The sequence below is a fragment of the Pantherophis guttatus genome, chromosome 4 (assembly GCF_059756535.1).
Source record: "Pantherophis guttatus breed Tessera chromosome 4, ASM5975653v1, whole genome shotgun sequence".
NCBI lineage: Eukaryota > Metazoa > Chordata > Lepidosauria > Squamata > Colubridae > Pantherophis > Pantherophis guttatus.
Genome location: NC_142066.1, coordinates 35,866,917 through 35,891,288, shown reverse-complemented (window position 1 = coordinate 35,891,288; position 24,372 = coordinate 35,866,917). Strand labels below are relative to the sequence as shown.

General features: G+C 35.9%; 1 protein-coding gene across 1 annotated transcript in view; it reads right to left on the bottom strand.

The window, feature by feature from the left end:
• Positions 1-9,772: 9,772 nt before the first annotated feature.
• LOC117668705 (uncharacterized) overlaps positions 9,773-24,372 on the bottom strand; it is a 70,972-nt gene continuing 56,372 nt past the window's right edge. Inside the window, exons 45-49 of the mRNA XM_087893607.1 lie at positions 21,661-21,681; positions 21,379-21,399; positions 20,552-20,572; positions 15,430-15,462; positions 9,773-10,920 (exon numbers count right to left, since the gene is read on the bottom strand). Of these exons, the coding sequence (XP_087749733.1) occupies positions 10,355-10,920; positions 15,430-15,462; positions 20,552-20,572; positions 21,379-21,399; positions 21,661-21,681 (662 nt within the window). The 3' untranslated portion in view covers positions 9,773-10,354. The remainder of the gene's footprint in view (positions 10,921-15,429; positions 15,463-20,551; positions 20,573-21,378; positions 21,400-21,660; positions 21,682-24,372) is intronic.

Below are 24,372 nucleotides of genomic sequence, written 5' to 3'. Positions count from 1 at the left end.
GAAATCTCCTCAATCAATTAACATCAAAAACATTCACTCAGTATTATCAATGATACAAGAGAGTATGAACAAAACACAGGAATCAATTGCTGATAACCAACAAGAAAGTAGGAAAAACCATGAGGATTTGAAAATGGACATAGGTGAAATTAAGGATAATCTTAAAAAAAATGGATAATAAGATGGAGAAAATTCAACAAAATATTGCTAAAAATGAACAAAGGATCCAAAATATTGAAGATAAGATGGGCAAAGTAGAAAAAAAGATAGAAGAGTCAGAATGTGCTCAAACAATAATAAACAAAGAACTGGAAAATTCAATTTCATTTTTAGAAATGGAAAAGGCGTTATTTTACCTAAGATTTCAAAATATAGTGGAAAACAGAGAGGAAGATTTGAGAGATGTAATGGTGGGAATTCTGTCTGAAGCAACGTTAAAGAATAAAGAAGAAATTAATAAGGAAACTGATGAAATTTATAGAGTATTCACAAATTACGCCCGAAGAAACAGGTTACCAAAAGAGGTTCATATTAGATTTGTAAGGAAGTTGGTGAAAGAGGAAATATACAAAAAAATGAGAGAAAAACCAATTATATATAAGGGAAAAGAAATAATTACATTAAAACAAATACCAAGAAGAATAAGAGAAACAAGGAAAAATTATAACTTTCTGACAACAGAATTACACAAACATAAAATAATGTTCCGGTGGTTAACGCCAGAGGGACTGCTTGTTTCATGGCAAGATAAAAAATATAAACTTGATACACCAGAGAAAGCACAGCAATTTTTTGATAGCAACTTTTTTCCTGAGGAAGAACAAGAATCTGAACCACAGCAAGAAATTGCAAATCAGGAGAACAAACCGAGAAAAATACAGCAAGAAGAAAGGAAAAGAGGGGAGAAAGAAAGAATGGAAAGAGAAGGAGCAAGGGATAAAATACAAATTACAGGAAAAAAAAGACACTAGGAAAATAAGAACATCAAGAAAATAGAAATTTGAAATGGAGAAAGATTTAAAATTGATATCGATTAACATAAATGGACTAAACATTCCATCAAAGAGATCACGTACTTTTAGAAATTTACAAAAATTGAAGACAGATATTATAACATTACAAGAAGTTCATATTAAAAAACAACAACGAAGTTTATTAGAGAACAAAAGATTAGGAAAACTTTATACGGCACTAACAGAACAAAAAAAGAGAGGTATAGCAATGTACATCCGGAATCATATACAATCAAAGCAATTATTTGCAGATGAGGAGGGTAGGATGCTGATGATTGAAATTGAAACAGAAAAGAAGAAGATATTACTAGTATCACTTTATGCACCAAATGGAACCCAAATTGATTATTTTAAAAAGATGCACAACAAAATTAAGGAATTGGAATACCAAAACATATGCATAATTGGAGATTTTAATGCAATTGTAAACATAGAGAAGGACTATAGGAGTTGTAAACATAATAAATCCAGGAAAAAAACACTTCCAGAAACATTTTATGATATAGTAGAAGAATTTCAATTACAAGATGCTTGGAGGAACTCAATTATGATAAACAACAATACACATTCTATTCAAATCCACATCAATCGTGGTCCAGAATTGACATGGCTTGGATGACAGCAGAGCTTATAGCAGACATTAAACAAATAGAAATTACAACAAACACATGGGCTGATCATAGCCCCATTGAAATAACATGGAAGGGACACCAAAAGCGTAAAAGATGGATGATGGATAGAGATATTATAAATGACAAACAATATGTGGATATGATCCAAAAAGAATTGAAAATATTTCTACAAATTAATGTGAAAGAACACACCAGTCTACAAAATTTATGGGACACAACCAAGGCATATATCAGAAGCTTAACAATTGCCTATACTGCACAAAAAAATAAAAACAAACAACAAATAAAACAAAATTTACAGACAATATTACATCAATATGAATTAGATCTACAGAAACAGCCATATAATCAAGAAATTAAGGAGAAAATAAATTTAACAAGGCATAAATTAAATTTGATCACAACAACAGAAATAGCAAGAAAAATAAAAATCGCTAAACAAAACCAATTTGAACATGCAAACAAAACTGGACGGTGGTTAGCATATAAATTGAAAATAGAAAAACAGAGGAATATTATAATACAGTTAAAAGATGTAGATGGTTGTTTATACCAGAATATTGAAGACAAAAAACGAATTGCAAAGGAATTTTTCAAAAACTTATACGCAAAGGAAGATATTAGAGAAGAAAATATCATAGAATATTTAAATAAAATAAAAATTCAAGAATTAGAAGAAGAACATATAGAATTATTGAACAGACCAATCTCAATGTTAGAATTAATAGAAGCGAGAAAGAAACAAAAAAATAACAAGACACCGGGAACAGACGGTATACCGGCAGAGTTTTATAAGACATTCCAACAACCATTAGATGATATATTAATACAAGTTTTCAATGATGCATTAATGGAAGCTGAAATTCCGAAGTCATGGAATGAAACAATAATCACATTAATACCAAAACAAGATTCGGATCCCACGGAAATTAAAAATTATAGACCAATTTCTCTTCTCAATGTAGATTATAAACTATTCACATCAATTATAACACAGAGATTGAAAAACCTAGTCAAATACTATATACATCCTGATCAAAATGGTTTTATTCCTGGAAGACAAATTCATAACAATACAAGAACAATTATTGACACTCTGGAATTCTATGAGCAAAGATCGGAAAACCAGTTAGCTCTAATTTTCCTAGATGCGCAAAAAGCGTTTGATAATCTCAACTGGACATTTCTATTAGCACAATTAGAAAAAATGAAATTTGGAGAAAGATTTATAAAAATGATTAAAAAGATATACAACACCCAAACAGCAAAAATACAAATTAATGGAGATACAACTGAACAATTTGATATAAAGAAAGGAGTGAGACAAGGATGCCCATTATCTCCTATATTGTTTATATTAACATTGGAAATATTACTAGAAGAAATCAGGAAAGATACAGAAATAACTGGACTAAAAATAAAAAATCAAGAATATAAACTGCAAGCCTTTGCAGATGATATAGTATTCATTTTAGATAAACCCATACAATCTGGACCAAAATTAATGATAAAAGTACAACAATATGGAGAAGTAGCGGGACTGAAAATTAATAAACAAAAAACTAAAATTATAACAAAGAATCTTAACAAGTATCAAAAAGAAGAATTGGAAAATATATTAGGGATACAAATAGCAAAGAAAGTTAAATACTTAGGAATATGGATTACAAACAAAATATCAACTTTGAAGGAAGACAATTATATTAAATTGGCTAAACAAATAGAAAAGGATTTGGAAAAATGGGCAAAACTCCAATTGTCTCTTTTAGGCAAAATTGCTACCATTAAAATGAATATTCTGCCAAGAGTGTTATACTTATTTAGGGTAATACCAGTAAACCCAGGAAGAACATATTTTAAAGATTTAGACAGAATGATATTAAAATTTATTTGGCAGGGAAAAAAAGCAAGAATCAAATTAAAACATCTACAAGACAAAAGAGAGAGAGGGGGAATGGGACTCCCTGATTGGCAGAGTTATTACAAAGCCTCAGCGTTAATATGGATAAAAGATTGGATCGAACTCAAAAACATAAGAACATTAATATTGGAAGGTTTTGACTTAACAAGAGGTTGGCATGCATATCTTTGGGGAGAGAAAATTACAAAACAAGAACAATTTCGCAAACATATTGTAAGAGATAATTTGCTTAAAATATGGAATGAAATCAGAAAATATCACTATGATAGGATTCCTAGGTGGACTTCCATAATGGAAGCACATATTTATCCAAATACAATAGATACAAATAAATTAAAAACATATAAGGACATCTTAAATGAAGAAGGAAAACTAAAAACAAGAGAAGAATTGAGAATGCAAAATGTGGAAATAGAGTGGTGGTCATATTTGCAATTAAAATCCAGATATAAATCTGATATGGAAAAAACTGGAATTCAAATGGAACCAAATCAGTTGGATAAAATTTTATTAGGCCCCAATGAGAAATTAATAACCAAAATTTATAATTTTCTATTGGAATATAAACTTGCAGAGGAAGTAGTTAAAGAGAATATGATCACATGGGCGACGAATTTTGGGTATGCAATAGAATTAAATAAGTGGGAAAATTTGTGGAAAAATATTAATAAATTAACATTATCTGTACCATACAAAGAAAATGCTTATAAATTGTTCTATAGGTGGCATCTACCACCGGCGCGAATTTCTAAAATGTTTCCCGGCACATCTCCACTCTGTTGGAAATGTAAAGCGCATAAAGGGACATATTATCATATATGGTGGTCATGTTCCAAAGCTAAAAAATTCTGGAACAATATAAAAATGCAACTGGAACAAATAATAACTCAAAAGGTGCCATTAAAGCCAGAAACTTATTTATTAGGAATACCTACAAGCAAATATGAAAAAGAAATAATATATTTAATAACACACATATTGACTGCAGCAAGAATTATATACGCACAAAATTGGAAACAAGAAGAGGTCCCGACTCAAGAGAAATTAATATCCAAAATTATGGAATGCGCTGAGATGGATAAACTTACCAAGGAGATCCAAGGAAAAGAAGAATCTGAATATTATCTGGTCTGGCAAAAATGGTATAAATGGTTAGAGGGAAGTGAAAAAAGAAGAGAAGAAGAAAGAAAGAAAAATTGAATAAAAGAAAAGATATCAATAGATTAAAATAAAGTTTTAAATCAAATGAAATTTAAGAAAGAGACACGAGATATCAATAAAATAATATCATTATATAAGGTGAGAGAAATATTGTATATTGAAGAATATAGGATATTGATATTGTAACAATTCAGATATTATAGGTAGATGTTATAAAGATGATGTTTGTTGTAAATTGTTTTACTTGCATTTATAAATGTATTATGTGGTTTCTTAAATTAATAAAAATAAAAAAAGAAAAAAAGAAAGGTACTGTAACATATTCAGTTGATGATAAGCTACCATAGTGTGTGGAGTTGCTTTCATTGTGCTATTATCGTTGGATGGATCTGCTACCATCGTGGTTTATGAACCAGAGTGAGTTTGTTATTCTAACCAACTACTGTTTGTGCGGTAAGAAGATTTTGTATCACTGGACTGATTTAACTGGCGAAGACTTGGATTGATTTAAAGATTGTGAGATTGTTTTTTCACTATAAAGTAAACTTTTGATAAACCAGTTTGCACATCTCTTATTCATTGCTCTCAGCAATGTTTCTCTGTGCTCTACACTCTGCTGGTTGGTAACACAACAACAATATCCTTAACATTGGTTATGGGCCCAGAGCCAACCAGAACTAACTAGGATCGTTAAGAGCTAAACTGAGAGTTAATGTGAATAGTACAAACTGTGTTTGTGATATACAATCCAAGTGAAGATGGCACTAGAACAAGCAGCAAATTTTTCCATGATAACCCGGCTGGATGGAACAAACTATGTATCCTGGTCTACAAAATGTAATCTACTCTTGCGTAGAGATGGACTGTGGAACATAGTTAATAATCCACCAGATGTAACTGCATGGGATCCTGCTGATGAGGAAGATGCGAAGAAATTAGCTAAGTTTAACAGAGACAATGAACGAGCTCTTTGCATTATTGGACTAACACTGGGTGACCAGCAGCTTGTGGCGAAGAGTCTGCTGCTAGGTGTTGGACCAAGTTGAAGAGACTATATGTTCGTGACTGTGGGTGCTCATATTTATCTCACAGGGAGATTATTTAAACAACATCTTCTTAAAGGTGGAGATATGATGGCTCATTTGGAATCCATGACCAGAATTTTCCAGGAGCTGCATGAAAGGAAAAGGAACTTGTTTTCTCAGAATTACAGCAAGTTTATATAATTCTTTCTTCTTTGGACGATAGTTATGACAACTATGTTTCTTCGTTAGAGGTTTTGTCCAGAGATGAACTGACATTGGCTGGCATAACCGGTAGGTTATTGGAAGAATCCAAAAGAAGACAAGAAAGGGATCAGTTGAGAGTGCAACAACCAAAAGAAGAAAAAATGTATTCAACTGCCTATTTTGTAAAACTTTGTTTTGCTTGTGGGGCTAAAGGGCATATAGCTAAGTATTGTAAGAATAAGAAAATGCCTGTTAGGAACAATGCTAGACCCAAGAAGGGTTGTAATTTAGTTATATCCAGTTCAACTACTGATGTTAATCAGGATTGTTGGGTTGTTGACAGTGGTGCTTCTCAATCTATTTCTAGAAATAGAAAAATTCCTTAACACAATATATAAATTACAAAGGGCAAAGGTAATAGTGAATGGGGATATTACAGATTCTTTCCAAATAAGGAAAGCGGTACAACAAGGGTGTCTGTTGTCACCACTGTTATTTATTTTGATATTAGAAACCCTATTAAATAGAATTAGGAAAAATTGTGAGATAAAAGAATTAAAGATTAGAAGAGAGGAATACAAGGTGCAGGCCTTTGCAGATGATGTGGCATTTATTAGTGAGTATCCTTTGGATTCTGGTCCAATTTTATTGCAAGAAATAGGAAGGTATGGGGAAGTAGCTAGATTTAAAATTAACAAAGGGAAAATTAAACTGTTGGTTAAAAACTTAACAACTACAGGCACCTCTTTTGTAGGGAACACTGCCATCAGTTTTCAGACCAAAAAGGGGCCCACAAGCACCTGCTGCTTTTTCTAAGCAGTCAAGTACTGGCACCTCTGATCTACCGTCAGTTTTCAGACCCTTGGGGATCTGGGAGGACCTGCTGCCCCCTACACAGATGAGTATGGGCACCTCCTAACACACAGGGCTTTGCTCAGTGACTACCCAGCTGGTTACCCAAAGTTCAACTCTCTCATTCATTTTTTTTCCATTCCATTTTCACACACACTTTCCCTTTTTCCCTAAAGGTCCTGTGCTCTGGCAAGTCCCCCATGCTCTCTAGACTGTTTGTCTTTCTGTGGTTAGGAAATGCACAGAGGGAGCAAGATCCAGCTGAGATTGGGAGAAGGGCCCTCTCACACACACATAGGCATACGCACATTTCCCACCCTTTTCTGAGCTTTAAAAGTTAAAATTTAGAGGTACTCACTTTCTTTCCAAGCAGCCTTTGAGCTCAAAACTCGAAACCCCTTTAAAACCTTTGTTCCAAATGGCCAAAGGCCAGGAAAACTCACTCACATACTCAATGGGTCTGTGTCAGCAAGGGAGGCTTACCAGGTCAATTGGTCAGGGTAGCTTGGAGTCCCATTTTTGGGTGCCAAATTGTTGGAAGAAATGTCCATTTGGGTTCAGTTCCAAGTGGGAAGAAAGACACTGGAAACATGGAAACTGCTTGGAAAGATGGTTTAATGGTGGACAGGACCATGTGGTTTGACGTCCTGGCAAAAAAAGAGTACATGGGTGAGAGAGGGAGAAAGATCTATACCCTCTGTTGGGCTTTGAACTTGCTCCCTGTGGCAAGAAATGTATCCTGATTGGTTGTCAGACTCCCATGGGGCTATGCAGGGGTAACTTTGTAGTGCCAGCTCCACCGTGCTGGCTGGCCAGAGCTGCCATTCAGTGGGGACCCATCACCCTGAAGCCTCCCACCAGCTGCCAGGCCAGTCACCAATCCAGGACCAGCCCAAAAGCCACCATCACACTGGGAGCCTTCAGCCATGTGTCAAGCCGAATCTCATGTCTCCAGGCAGCGGAGCTGCAGCGGAGACACCCGGAAGAACCCGCCGGCCATGCACATGCTGGGAGTAGGCCACGCAGCCATCAAACAGCTGAGAGGTGGTTGCACAGCAATGACATCATTGAGACAGCACGGCAGCAACCAAGAGGCATCCGTTGCTCTCCTAGGTGTTCTGGACCTCTGTTGAGGACTGGCCATTCCATTGAGGACCAGCCCTCCCTTAAGGACTCCATTGAGACTGGGGGCTGGGAAGGCTGGACCTGAAGCAGGTGGATGATGGCTTCTTCTCACTTCCAGATCACATGGGGGGGAGCTGCACGCATGAGCGGATAGGGCAATGTTTAGTGTTTAAAAGATGGTGGGGAGCACGGGCAAGTAGCTCTAAAAAGATATTCCTTTTACAATTGTTAGTGCATGCTAGAAGGGAAGTAAAGCAGGCAGTAACAAACCAGGTTGGTGTTTGGTTGTGTTCCTTTCTTTTTCTTTTCTTTTGAAACCTGACATGTAGGTTATCTTGAGTCCCAAGCTTGGTTGACTCTTGCTGGGTGATGGTAATAAAGGGGCTTTGGGCAATTCCTATTATGGCTTAATGGCTTTGTCCTTGTTTGGATCTTGAGTAAGGGCTAATCCTATCAGCCTGGAGCTGAAGGTCTTTTGTGTTGTAGATAAACTGGCCCAGCCTTTCTGGAGCTATTAACAAAGATGGGGCTGCTTTCCAAGAGCTTTTTTCTCCTTTTCTCATCCAGGGAGATATAATATTCTGCTTTTTAAATATTTCCTAGAATACTTCATTCTTCTAGGAGAGGGGTGGGTGCTAGCCTTCTACATTTGTTAACAGCTAGATTTCATTTTAACCTGCAACAAGCCTTTTTATATTGCAGCTTCACAAATCTGGTGTGAATTTTCTCTTGCTTCTAGATGTTTTAACATTGAACCTGACTTTTTTCTTTTCAAGTAGATAGAGTAAAAGTAGTACATAAATGAGGGATTATCACAAAGCCCCTGGGATTTTGGTTAAAATGAGAAATTGAAAAACTATTCTGGAAGAAGACAAGGACAAATAATGATGGGATAGTGCTAAGAATACTTCTTGTATGGAATTGACTCTACATTGTCTTTATTTTGACCTGCTGCTGCATACACAGAGAATCCCAAAAAAGGTTCATTTTTCTCTTCTGATATTCTCACTTCAGCACTGGAGAGTCACTGATCAATGTTCTTTATGCTGGCTATTGATCATAATAAAGCTTTTGTTTAAAAGCAATCTATTTTCTGGCCGATCTTCCTTATTTCCAGGATAATCATTGTTTGCTTGTTTCTCTGTTCCATTCCAGCATCTGATAAAGTGGGGAGGGGGACCAATATTAAGTAGGATACATCAAACATTTGGGGAAATGGAATGAGTGGGAAGACCATCTCCATAGGCAGCTGGTACAAATGCAAAGGTGCAAAAATGATGATATGTACAGTATATCACAGCAAAGCCTGGGTTTTTTAAATTCAAAATAGCTGATGGCTACCAGTATCTCAATCTACCAGAAAGTCAAATAATTTTTTCCTCAATTAGCTTTTTGAGCACGGCAAAATGTATGCCAAAAAGTGATATGAAAAGATTTTCCACTACGTTTCTCCCTACTTTACTAGTTTAAATACTCACTTTAGTATTTTAACTTTACCCCAGTTTAAATACTAACTCAGGCTAGTCATTATGTGCACCTGAAAAAGAATGCAGTTCAACTATGTCTTTTAATAAAATTTGCTATTAGAGTCCTAGTCTTCTTTTTTTTTTTTACCTCCTTGACTAATAGAGCTCCCTTCCAATATTGTTTGGATAGTACCTAGAATTATACAAACATTTAGGATTAAATCAACCATGACCCTGAGCATATGATAAACACTTATATAAACATTAATAATTATGAGACATGCAAAGTTTTTTTAAATTTTATGAATTTACTGTGAGAATATCTACATTTAAATATTGATAGGAATACTTTAAGAAAACTCCATTAATTTTTTAATAAGTCTAACTCACGATCAGAATCATCATTATCATTATTACAATATCCATAACAAACAGATCAATGCATTGTTTTCAATTACTTTTTAAACTGAAATAAGATCAGTTTTTTGCCATAGCAACTGTAAAAATTCTCTGAACTATGGATGTGAATAGTTTCTCTATTTATTCCTTCCACTTCAAAAACCTATAGATAAACGTAATAATTTTTTTTCAGAACCAGTGTTTAATATTACACTTAACATTTTTAGGAAATGGAAAAAGTTATACAAAGTCTGCATTGATATAATATTAATTTTGTTCTATTATTTAATTGTTGTAATTTAATATCCTAGTATCAAAAATTTACTTCAATGCTATTAATCGCTACTAACTGAAATAAAAACCAAACAAAACCAAGCAAACTTTTGCATTAGATAAACCAAACTTGATACATTAATGTATGAGAAAAGAATATAGCCTATTACACAACCTATATTTATTATCACATTTTAACACTTTATGTATGGAGTTAAAATTTAAATGAAATTACTACAAAGAAAAATATATTCCGGGTTGTGTTCACTAGAGAGACATTTATTTATTTTTCTTTCACTATCTCTTTTTCTCCAAACAATGGTGGGATTATCAGCTCCCCATTATCAAATTCTCCTCCTGTTAAAGGGCCTGTTGAGAAGAAGGGATAAAATTTCCCAGAAGCAACATGGAGAAAGGTATATAGTTTATGTTTTCTCTGAGCATCATAAAAAGAAATTTCCTGGCTTTTCAAATTTAGGAATATCCCTATTCTTGTTAGTTTATCTGCTATATTCAGGTGTGTCGAGGGGTCTGTCCGAGCCCAGTAATTTTTTCTATTATCACGCCCTATGACCCAATAGCCATTCTGGGGAGACAATGTGATCCTCCCTGTTCTAGGAGCAGATTCAGATGCAACGCCTACATCCCACATATTTTTCTGGCCAACCTCCACTTCCCAGTAATAGCTTCCTTCAGAAAATCCCTGTTCTGCCAAGACAAATGTGTAAGACTCAAATCTCTGTTTACTTTTAGAGACATGACAAATATTTCCAGTGTCTCTCACACGTTTCCTATCTTTAGACACTTCCAGTCTTGGATTAGCTGTTTTGGGATCCAAGGTAAGATCAGCTGCAAAGAAAAGAAAATTTCTTAATTAAGATTTGTAGACAAAGGAGCAGGTCTTTTCATCACTCTCTGAAAATATAGATATCTATGGTGGACAATGTGGACTGTATTACTTTAGATATAAATTGGAAAATTACTTTAGGGATGCAGCTGCCTCAAAAAGTAGCTTGTAGGCTATAAAGCAGCTTTTATGAATTACTTCCAAAAAAGGTACAGTGCCCTAACAGAAACTATTAATAACTTAGAATCAAAGTATACATCATATGTTTGAGATTTTATGTGTGAGTAGCAGGAACACTGCAGTAGAACATTACTATAATAGGTGATATGTCTTGATAATTCATTTAACATAGAGATCCATGAATCATTCCATTTTATTTATTTCATATGAATACATGAAAAGAGTAAGTAAAAAGGAATATTAGGACAGGGATGGTAGGCACACTGGTGCATTTATGCACGCTCCTTACAGACCTCTTAGGAATGGGGTGAGGTCAAGTGTAGACAGTTTAAGGTTAAAGTTTTGGGGGTTTAGGGAAGAAACTACAGAGTCAGGTAGTGCATTCCAGGCATTGACCACTCTGTTACTGAAGTCATATTTTCTGCAATCGAGTTTGGAGTGGTTTACCTTGAGTTTGTATCTATTATTTGCTTGTGTATTGTTGTGGTTGAAGCTGAAGTAGTTATTGACAGGAAGGACATTGTGGCAGATAATTTTATGTACTATGCTTAGGTCAGACTGAAGTTGGCATAGTTCTAAGTTGTCTAAGCCCAAAATTTGAAGTCTGGGGGCATAAGGTATTTTATTTATTATTTTATTTTATTTTATTAAAGATAATCAAACAACAAATCACCAAGCACCTAGAAGCAAACCAAGTAATAACTAAAAGCCAACATGGGTTTGTCAAAAAAGATCATGCCAGACTAATCTTATTGCATTCTTTGACAAAGTGACAAAATTAATGGACCAGAGGAATACTGTCGATATAATTTACTTGGACTTCAGTAAAGCATTTGATAAAGTAGACCATAACCTACTATTAGATAAAATAGAAAAATGTGGGTTAGATAGCTTCACCACCAGATGGATTAATAACTGGCTGACCAACCACACTCAACGTATAGTCCTCAATGGAACTGCATCTACACGGAGAAAAGTATACAGTGGAGTACCCCAGGGCTCTGTTTTAAGGCCAGTGTTCTTCAACATCTTCATCAATGACTTGGATGAGGGGATAGATGGGGAACTCATCAAATTTGCAGATGACACCAAGCTGGCAGGAATAGCCAACACTCCAGAAGATAGGCACAAGATACAGAAGGATCTTGACAGACTTGAACATTGGGCTCTATCTAACAAAATGAAATTCAACAGTGAGAAAAGCAAGGTTCTACATTTAGAGAAAAAAAACAAAATGCACAGGTACCGTATATGTGATACCTTACTCAATAGTAGTAACTGTGAGAGGGATCTTGGAGTTCTAGTGGACAACCATTTAGATATGAGCCAGCAGTATGCAGCAGCTGCCAAAAAAGCCAACAGAGGTCTGGGCTGCATAAACAGATGGATAGAATCAAGATCATGTGAAGTGTTAATACCACTTTATAATGCCTTGGTAAGGCCACACTTGGAATACTGCATTCAGTTTTGGTTGCCACAATTTTAAAAAGATGCTGAGACTCTAGAAAGAGTGCAGAGAAGAGCAACAAAGATGATTAGGGGACTGGAGGCTAAAACATATAAAGAATGGTTGCAGGAACTGGGTATGTCTAGTTTAATGAAGACAAGAACTAGGGGAGACATGATAGCAGTGTTCCAATATCTCAGGGGTTGCCACAAAAAAGGAAGTCAAACCATTCTTCAAAGCATCTGAGGTTAGAACAAGAAGCAATGGGTGGAAACTAATCAAGGAGAGAAGCAATTTAGAACTAAAGAGAAATTTCCTGACAGTTAGAACAATTAGTAAGTGGAACAACTTGCCTACAGAAGTTGTGAATGCTCCAACATTGGAAATTTTTAAGAAGATGTTGGATAACCATTTGTTTGAAGTAGTGTAGGGTTTCCTGCCTGGGCAGGGGGGTGGACTAGAAGACCTCCAAGGTCCCTTACAACTCTGTTATTCTAACTTCTAAAATTGCAGTTAGAGGATGGAGGTTAGAGGAATGGTTAGAGGAATATTTATTTTTTTATTTTATTTTATTTTATTAAACTTGTATGCCGCCCTCTCTCCCAAAGGTCTCAGGGTGGCTCACAACGATAAAAAACACATAAAATTCAGTATTCAAATTTAAAAACCAATAAAATCCCCTTTAAAAATCCAGCCAGGGCAAATAGCCATGTTTTGAGGTCATGGCGGAAAGAGCGAAGGTCAGGGACCATCCAGAGCTCCAGGGGGAGCTGATTCCACAGAGTACGCGTGCCCAAAGAGAAGGCCCACTCCCTGGGAGTCACCAGCTGACACTGTCTGGCTGACAGGACCCCAAGGAGGCCCTCCCTATGACAGTGCACCGGGCAATGGGGAGCTGTTGCTGGCCGTAGATGGTCCACCAGGTACCCCGGGCCTAAGCCATATTTCACGCACAAAGTGTGCTGTTCAGTATTCATGTCTCCAACCTTCTTATACCTTTCTAATTATTTTATTTTTTTCTTATTGATTACATGGATATAGCCAATGGTGGGATTTAGCAGGTTCACACCTATTTGGGAGAACCATTTGTTAACTTTTGGAGCAGTTTGGAAAACCAGTTCTTGGAAGAAATCTCCTTTTGTTTTTTCCACTTTACAAAGCTAATCCTGTAAGGAAGGCAGGAGGGAAACATTCTGGTGTTGTTTCTAGCCTATTCCTTATCTCTATTGCCCTGCTTACAGAAACTGGCTCTCAGTTAAGCCTTATTACATTGTAACATTGTAAAGGTTCTTGGCAGTACACTCAGACTTTCTGTCACCTGAGCTTCTCTGAAGGGTTTTTTTTTTTGCTGGTACTTTTCTTTTCTTTGCTTTATTAGGGGTTTGACTTTCTTAAAGGGGAAGGGTTGTTTTAAACTTTTTACACTGGTTTAGTGAATCCTGGCACTGTCCTTTTGGAGTGTACTTCCAAGAGGCAGGATGCAAGCTTGGCACTTTTTTTATTGCCTTTCTGGGGGCATGTGATATTTCCTTAAATCTGGATGATTTCCTTAGGATATCTTGTGAGGTGAGTGAGATCAGCTGGTATCTTTAAGTGGTGCAAATGGATCTAAGGATTGTTTCTCCTGGGTGTGCTCTTTCTGGAGAGCTTAAATGACCTCTCTGCTAAAGGGTTTTACTTTATGAGCAAGAGTTGGCTGCTGGTAATTATCATTGCATTCTAACTATTTTAATTCCTCAATGTGCTCTGGTACCATGCCTGATTTGTAACTCCAGCTTGCAGATATTTCTAATCTAATGATTGGTATTTAGGGCAGCTTTTTGCAAGCAAAGAAGCTTTTCTATTTTTCTACAGGTAATCCTTACAACAGTTCATTTAGTAACCATACAAAGTTACAATGGCACTGAAAAAAGTCACTTATGACCATTTTTTATACTTATGACTGTTGAAGCATCCCCACGATCACGAGTGGCTGAGCGAGGTGAAGCGTCCCTCGATGTGAGTGACATCAAGTTGGCCATGCCCACCCAGTCACATGACCACCCAGCCAGGCCTACCCAGTTGGTCATTAGTGCAGAGAACCAGTTGTTAAATTATTTGAATCCCAACGTTGTATATAGCATTGTATTTTTTAAAGCAAAAATTGTTGTTGCAGATATGTTATCCTAATTAGCACTAACTTTTTATTTGACATGTTTATGTTCTGAGAATCAATTGATACACCTCAGTGGTCCAAATTCTTTCAGACAATAAAACAATAGTTAAAGCATTTTTCTAAAGTTTTGCACTGATTGAAAATCTAATGGCGATTTCTTTCTATGCAAAAATGATGCTTAACCTAAATGACTATTTGGGAAGCATATCTGAAAATTTGCTTTATGAAAATAAAATCCAGATATTGCTTGCAAAATTCAGCACAGATAAAAAAAAATGTGCTTCCACAAGATGTAAACTATGATGTAGGATTACCATAAATGAGGATTGAATTGGTTCATGTAGAATGGCTCTATTAGTAATGACTTAATATTTTCAAATTCTGACATTGAATCCTTCTTCCTCCTTTAGGCAGGAGGAATGACAATTATGTTGGCAAAAGAAAAGTAAACAACAATAATATCAGTAATTATTACTAATCAATGCTTCACATTCTGATGCTATTTTATGCAGAATTCTTTTTTATTTTTTGATTCGTTTTTTTATAATGCAAACATGAACACATCTCTCATCAGCCTTATTATCTAACTTTTCCCATCTTTTTCCATGAACTCTTCATGCTTCTCAATTCTCACTCCTCTCTCATATGCCTTTATTTTCTTTCTTCACTTTTCCTTCACTGTTCACCATTTTTATCTCCCCTTATTAAATTTTATCCAATTATTCTCACCTTTGCAGGAATGAGTAACTTGCAACTGGAATTCTGTGAATAAAAAAATAGAAAAAGCTAAGTATAGAAAAATATAATTCTTTTCTGATAATAATCCCCTTAAGAGAAATACTTTTTGTCTTACTTCTTTTTAAAAAGATTTTGTTTTCCCTCCAGTTTTCCCCATCAATTTTTTATGTGGACAGAACACTTTATAAAGCAACATTCCTTCATGAATTTTTCTTCTTTCTAGATTTATTTATGTAGGCTTAATTCTCTCCACATTTATTCACATCTAGATCTATGGAGAGCTGCTTTGTTCTCCCTCAAGGTTTGTTTTCTTCAGTTATAGCCAGTTATAATTGACTCTGAAAGATATTGTCAGGTCTCAGATATTTCTGCAGGGACACTGGCATTTTGGTGGGAGGAAGAAGGGAGGAATGGAGTGATCTATATATGAAGTTTCTGTTTCTAGTTTCTGTTTCCTACATTACTGTGCTAATCTCTATATGAAGTTTTTATTTCTCTGCAATGATGTAATGTGGGAGGAGTTTGGCTAACATTACTTTAAATAGCTGGTCTTAAGTGAGAAGCTTCCATTCTTGCCTAGATCTCTTGTTATCACAAACTTTCAATAAAAGCTTCTTTTGGGACAACAGCAGTTTCAAGCAGTTCCTGTTTTCTTGAGAAGATTGGAAAGGCAAGACCTTACATTAGGCAAGAACTCAAAACTGGTCAAAGAGAAAAAGGATGGCTTGTTATGTTTATGTGTAGATTATAGGAATTTAAATGCTATTTGCAAGGAAAATCTTTATCCCCTACCCTTAACGAAGGACATGCTGGGCCATCTGGTGAAGGGGGAAATTTTTTCTAAACTAGACTTATGAGAGGCTTATTACCAGATCAGGGTCCAAGAAAATGATAAATGGAAAACAGTGTTTAACTGTCTGCTAGGATGTTTTCAGTTCAAGGTTTTGCCATTCAGACTCCAAGGAACTCCCACTAATTAATGAGGTGCTGCATGAGCACTTGTATAAGGTAGTTTTGGTTTATCTTGATGATATATTGATTTATACTGAAACTAAGACTCAACATGTTAAATTGGTGTGGGATGTTTTGAAGAAATTAAGGGCAGCTAAGTTGTTTGCCGAACTCTACAAATGTTATTTTTACCAAGATAAAATAGATTACCTAAGGTACAGAATCTCTCATCAGGGGGTGGAAATGGACCTGCAAAAGTCAGAGCAGTCCTCGAGTGGGAAACCCCATGTACTTGCAAACAATTGCAGAGCTTCCTTGGGTTCACAACCTTTATAGGCAGTTTATCCCCTCTTTTGCCCAAATAGCATTGCCAATTACAAATCTGTTAAAAACCAAGGGGATAGATAAACCAAAACCTAGTCAACCACTAAACTGGAATATGGACTGCCAAACAACATTTGAAAAACTGAAAGAACTCTTTGGCTGAACCTGTATTAAAACACCCAGACCCAGAGAAACCATATGTAATCCAGGCCAATGCCAGCAATGTGGCAGTCAGTGCTGTTTTACTCCAAGAGAATGAAGAAGGCAAATTACAACCATGTGCATACACCTCTAGGAAGTTAACTGAAGCTGAACAGAGATGGGCAATATGGAAAAAGGAGGCTTTTGCAATTAGGTGGGAACTCAAACTTGGAGACTTTTCTTGGAAGCACTCAAAACCCCACAGAAAATGTCTATAAAACAAGTCTGGTGGGCTCAGTACTTCCAACGCTTTAATTTCACATTGAAGTATTTACCAGAAATGAAAAACTTTTTGGTAAATGCCTTGTCCAGACTATTGCAACAGTGTCAAGGTGGAAGTAATTAAGCCAATGATCCCAACCTCCCAATTAGCAGCTAAGGTCAACACATGTTCTCAGATGAAGAACAACCCCTCCATTTTAGACAATGCTACCACCACAGATTTCAAAAAAGCTTAAAAACGGATGAGTGGTTTAGTGCCAAAAAACATACTTGCATAATAAGAAAGGGGTTAGCTTGGATGGGAAATAAAGTGTATGTCCCAGCTAGGGAAAGACTGAAAATTATGCAAGCTTGTCACAACTCCAAATTATCTGGTCACTTTGATTTTGTAAAAACATTACATTTACTGAATCGGCACTTCTGGTGGCCCTCATTGAAAAAGGACATAGAAAGTTATGTAGTAAGCAGCCCCATTTGCACTGCCGCTAAATGCAGCCAGGGGAAAAACCCCAGTCTACTATAGCTGGGGGCTGACCCTTCAGCACTAAAGATATCTTTTTAGTGCTGAAGGGTCTCTCTCCATGGATTTCATTGTTGAATTACCCAAGAGTTCTGAAAACACAGTGATCAGGACTGTCACAGATCTTTTCTCAAAATAGGTTCATTTCATCCCATGCCAAAAAATCCCAACAGCTAAACCTTTGGCTATACTGTTTTTGGTCCACTCTTACCACTTGCATGGAGCCCACAACATATTATTTCAGTCAGAGGGGTCCAATTCACTTCCAAGTTTTGGAAAGCTTTTTTGAATCTACTTGGGGCTGAGCAGGGACTTGGTTCTAGTCATCCATCATCCATGGACAAATGGAGCCATGAAACAAACGAACTCAGTTCTGGAACAGTTCCTGTGCTGTTTTATTAATTACCAGCAGCACAATTGTACCGAACTACTGCCTTTTGCACAAGTAGTCTATAATAATGGAAAAGAGATGATGTAGTTCCCATCTTCAAAAAAAAGGGGGGGGGGAATAGAACCAGGAAGCTACAGACCTATCAGCCTGACCTCAATACCAGGGAAGATTCTGGAAAAGACAATCAAGCAATGAATCAGCGAACACCTAGAAGCAAACAAAGTAATAACCAAACGCCAATGTGTTTCTCAAAAGCAGATCATGCCAGACTAATCTTATTGCATTCTTTGACAAAGTGACAAAATTAATGTACCAGAGGAATATTGTCGATATAATTTACATGGACATCAGTAAGGCATTTGATAAAGTACATAACCTACTGCTAGATAAAGTAGAAAAATGTGGGTTAGACAGCATCACTACCAGATGGATTCATAACTGGCTGACCAAGTGCACTCAACGTGTAGTCCTCAATGGAACTGCATCTACATGGAGAAAATTATAAAGTGGAATACCCAAGGCTCTCTTTTAGGCCCAGTACTCTTCAACATCTTTATCAATGACTTGGATGAGGGGATAGATGGGAAACATCAAATTTACAAATGACACCAAGCTGGCAGGAATAGCCAACACTCCAGAAGATAGGCATAAGATACAGAAGGATCTTGACGGATTTGAACATTGGATGCTATTTAACAAAATGAAATTCAATGGTGAAAAAAGTAAAGTTCTACATTTAGGCAAGAAAAAACAAAATGCACAGGTGCAGTGTATGTTGTACCTCACTCAATAGTAGTAACTATGAGAAAGATCTTGGAGTCCTAGTGGGCAACCATTTAAATATGAGCCAGCAATATGCAACAGCTGCCAAAAAAGTCAACACAGTTCTAGGCTGCATAAACATAAGGATAGAATCAAGATCATGTGAAATGTTCAGCTAAGTTACTGATTGGTCAATATTGGAAAAGGGTTGATATGCCTACAATTCAAGAATGGACTTTGAAGATGGCCAGTTTTGCAGAAATGGCGAAGATATCAGCATACTTAAAAGACCAGACTCAAGAGACTTATGTATGGGAGTGGAAGAAATGGATAGATTATGTGCAGAATAAATACCAAACTAGGAAGTACCAGATAGCTTTTAGCTAAATGTTGTGTAGAAATGTATAGTTTATAGGGGGAAAAATAGCTTATTGTTATGTAGAAATGTATAGTGCACAGGGAGGAGAATAGAGGGTTGGAAAAGTATGATATAATATAATGTGGATGGATTTCACCTTGGGGAAGTCATGTGGAGGGAGGGTTTGGGGGGGTTAGGGAGGGATGGGGGGGAAATGGGGGAAAAATTGATGTTTGTAAAACTTTTTCAATAAAAAAAAAGATCATGTGAAGTGTTAATATCACTTTATACTGCCTTGGTAAGGCCACACTTGGAATACTGCATTCAGTTTGGGTCACCATAATGTAAAAAAGATGTGGAGACTCTAGAAAGAGTGCAGAGAAGAACATCAAAGATGATTAGGGGACTGGAGGCTAAAACAAATGAAGTATAGTTGCAGAAACTGGGTATGTCTAGTTTAATGAAAAGAATGACTAGGGGAGACATGATAGCAGTGTTCCAACATCTCAGAGGCTGCCACAAAGAAGAGGGAGTCAAGCTATTATCCAAAGCACCTGAGAGTAGGACAAGAACCAATAGGTGGAAACTAATCAAGAACAAAAGCAACATAGACTAAGGAGAAATTTCCTGACAGTTAGAACAATTAATCAGTGGAATAACTTGCCTCAGAAGTTAAGAATGCCCCAACACTGGAAGTTTTTGAGAAGACGTTGGATAACTATTTGTCTGAAGAGTTGCAGAGCTTCATGACTAAGCAGAGGATGGACTAGAAGACCTCCAAGGTCCCTTCCACCTATGTTATTCTGTTCTATTCTGTTCTACTCTGTTCTGTTCTATTCTATTCCATTCTAAATAGGGATTTCTCATACCATCTTCTTCCTTTAAGAGAGCTCAAAAGAAAAACAGAGAAATCAACAATTATTATATGAATAAAGCAAATCAAAATAATTACCTCAAAAAAAAGCTTAACTCTATAGCGATTTGATTTACATTTTGAATTGGGATTACTTCATTGTACGCAAAAATCCTTGTAAGATTTATCGTTTTCTTTTCAGTTTACTAATCGTTTAAATCCTCCCATATTTTCTAGTTGGATTGATTTGGATTACATTGGTTGGTCTTATATCCTGAAGCTTTCTATGGTTTATCCTTAGATAGGGTAAGGGTGAAGGGTGGCAATCCATGCACAGAAATAATAAAACTTAATTTAATCATAGATCCATTTATGTATTGAGTGATCCAATAGTGACATCACCTTGCTTAGAAATTTCATGAACAAATGCATGGAGTTTGTCTACTCATGCAAAAGTAAGAGCCTTCTGCAAAGAAATAGTTAATAGATTAAATCCAAATTGAAGATGCCAATAGCTTTTACGGGACTTACCATCTTCTTCCCTTAAGCGGGCTGAAAAGAAAAACAGAGAAATCAACAATTATTATATGAATCAAGCAAATCAAAATAATTATCTCAAGAAAAAGCCTATCTCTATTGCGATTTGATTTACATTTTGAACTGGGATCAGACTCATTGTACACAAAAATCCTTGTAAGATTTATCATTTCCTTTTCAGTTTACTAATCGTTTGAATCTTCCCATATTGTTACACTCCTAAAATCTATATCTGTCTATACGTCTTCAACCAGAAATCTAACTTTCTGATTGCCCATCTTTTGAAATGTCATATACAATCCAGTATGTCATCTTTTCAAATATTATATACAACCTTTTTGTTAATCTCACAAAGCAAAATGAAATGCCCCCCCTCAGAGGTCAATTTGGAGGGCGAGGGGGAAGTGGAGAAGGGGAGAAGGGGAGCGGGTTCGGACCATCAGACAGGAAGGTACGCCAGGACTGAGGATGATGCTGAAGGATAACGATAAAACATGTAGCTAAATTATGAACTACTCCACTGTTTCTCAACCTTCAAAACTCCAAGTCAGTTCCCCATTATTCCACTGACAGAGATTCTGTTGCTCCTTCATTATCTTACCTCCATCCCCTCATGTCCTGTGAACATGTATGAGGAAAGAAGAAGGCCCAAATATATTTAAAACTCCAGTTGGCAATACTACCTTCACTGTGTGGTAATGCTCAGTATTGTTAAAGTATTTTAATTTTTTAATACTTTTATTCTTTTTCAAATACATTTTGTCAGTGAATTTTATAGATTAAAAAACTACTGAAATATTGAGAATCTTCAGCATACTTACCCACTTTTGACGTTAGCTGATCTGCAAAGGAAAGTACAAACATTTTACACATAGCACACATTTCAAAGTAAATAAGAATTTATCTTGCATGAAAAGCAAGTAAATTTAATCATAGATCCATTTACATATTGAATGATCCAATAGTGGCATCACCTTGCTTAAAAATTTCATTTAGAAATGCATGGAGTTTGTCTACTTATGCCAAAGAAAGAGCCTTCTGCAAAGAAATAGTTAATAGATTAAATCCAAATTGAAGATGCCAATAGCTTTTACGGGACTTACCATCTTCTTCCCTTAAGACAGCTGAAAAAAAAAAGAGAGTAATCAACAATTATTATATGAATAAAGCAAATCAAAATAATTAGCTCAAGAAATAGCCTATTTCTATTGCGGTTTGATTTACATTTTGAATTGGGATCACTTTCATTGTACAGAAAAATCCTTCTAAGATTTTGATTTTCTTATCAGCTTACTACTCATTTAAATCCTCCCACATTTTTACATTCCTAAATCTATATCTGTCTATACGTCTTCAACCAGAAATCTAATTTTCTGATTGCCCATCTTTTCAAATGTAATATACAATCCAGTATGTCATCTTTTCAAATATTATATACAACCTTTTTGTTAAGCTCACAAAGCAGAATGAATTGCCCTCCTCAGAGGTCAATTTGGAGGGGAAGGGGGAAGTGGAGGAGGGGGAGAGGTGGAGTTGGGACGGTCCGAGAGGAAGGCATGCCAGGGGTTGAGGACTATGCTGAAGGATAATGATGGAACATGTAGCTAAATTATGAACTACTCCACTGTTTCTCAACCTTCAGAACTCCAAATCAGTTCCCAGGATTCCACTGACAGAGAATCTGTTGCTCCATCGTTACCTTAGCTCCATCCCCTCATGTGCTGTGAACATGTATGCAAGAAGAAATAGGCAAAATGTGCTACAACTCCAGTTGGCAATGCTACCTCCACTGTGTGGTAATGCTCAGTATTGTTAAGGCATTTTAATTTTTTAATACATTTATTCTTTTTCATATACATTTTGTCAGTGAATTTTGTAGATTAATAAGTTACTGAAATATTAAGAATCTTCAGCATACTTACCCACTTTTGTCGTTAACTGATCTGCAAAGGAAAGTACAAACATTTTACACTTAGCACACATTTCAAACTAAATAAGGATTTATCTTGCATGAAAAAAAGCAAGGCTGATTGAGTGGAGAAATGTAAAACTTTGGTTAAGGAGACGTACTCTTTTCTGTGAAATATACAATATTTCACCAAATACAGGAATCTGCAGCGCGGCTCTCTACCCTTCTATTGTTTTGTAATTTTCATATAAAATTTGTCATTTCTTTCCCTTATAACTAATTTAAGATCAAATTGTATCCTTTTCTAGTTGGATTGATTTGGATTACATTGGTTGGTCTTATATCCTGAAGCTTTCTATGGTTTATCCTTAGATGGGGTAAGGGTGAAGGGTGGCAATCCATGCACAGAAATAATAAAAGTTAATTTAATCATAGATCCATTTACGTATTGAGTGATCCAATAGTGACATCACCTTGCTTAGAATTTCATGAACAAATGCATGGAATTTGTCTACTTATGCCAAAGTAAGAACCTTCTGCAAAGAAATATTTAATTGATTAAATCCAAATTGAAGATGCCAATAGCTTTTACGGGACTTACCATCTTCTTTCTTTAAGACAGCTGAAAAGAAAAATGGAGAAATCAACAATTATTATATGAATCAAGCAAATCAAAATAATTACCTCAAGAAAAAGCCTATTTCTATTGCCATTTGATTTACATTTTGAATTGGGATCACTTTCATTGTACACAAAAATCCTTGTACGATTTATCATTTCCTTTTCAGTTTACTAATCGTTTAAATCCTCCCATATTTTTACATTCCTAAAATCTATATCTGTCTATACGTCTTCAACCAGAATTCTAACTTTCTGATTGCCCATCTTTTCAAATGTCATATACAATCCAGTATATCATCTTTTCAAATATTATATACAACCTTTTTGTTAAGCTCACAAAGCAGAATGAAATGCCCCCCTCAGAGGTCAATTTGGTGGGCGCAGGAGAAGTGGAGGAGGAGGAGGGGTGGAGTTGGCACGGTCCGACAGGGAGGCATGCCAGGGGCTTAGGACAATGATTAAGGATAACGCCGGAACATGTAGATAAATTATGAACTACTCCACTGTTTCTCAACCTTCAAAACTCCAAGTCAGTTCCCAAGTTTCCACTGACAGAGAACCTGTTGCTCCTTCATTACCTTAGCTCCATCCCCTCATGTGCTGTGAACATGTATGCGAAAAGAAGAAGGCCAAATGTGCTACCACTCCAGTTGGCAATGCTACCTTCACTGTGTGGTCATGCTCAGTATTGTTAAGGCATTTTTATTTTTTAATACTTTTATTCTTTTTCAAATACATTTTGTCGGTGAATTATGTAGGTTAATTACCAAATTACTGAAATATTGAGAATCTTCAGCATACTTACCCACTTTTGTCTTTAATTGATCTGCAAAGGAATGTAGAATCATTTTACACATAGTACATATTTCAAAATAAATAAGAATTTATCTTGCATGAAAAGCAAGAAAGGCTGATTAAGTGGAGAAATGTAAAACTTTGGTTAAGGAGACTTACTTTTTCTATGAAATATACAATATTTCACCAAATACAGAGATCTGCAATGCTGCTCTCCACCCTTCTATTGCTTTGCAATTGTCATATAAAATTTGTCATTTCTTTTCCTTATAACTAATTTAAGATCAAATTGTATCCTTTTCTACTTGGATTGATTTGGATTACATTGGTTGGTTTTATATCCTGAAGCTTTCTGTGGTTTATCCTTAGACGGGGTACGGGTGAAGGGTGGCAATCCATGCACAGAAATAATAAAAGTTAATTTAATCATAGATCCATTTACATATTGAATGATCAATAGTGGCATCACCTTGCTTAGAAATTTCATTTA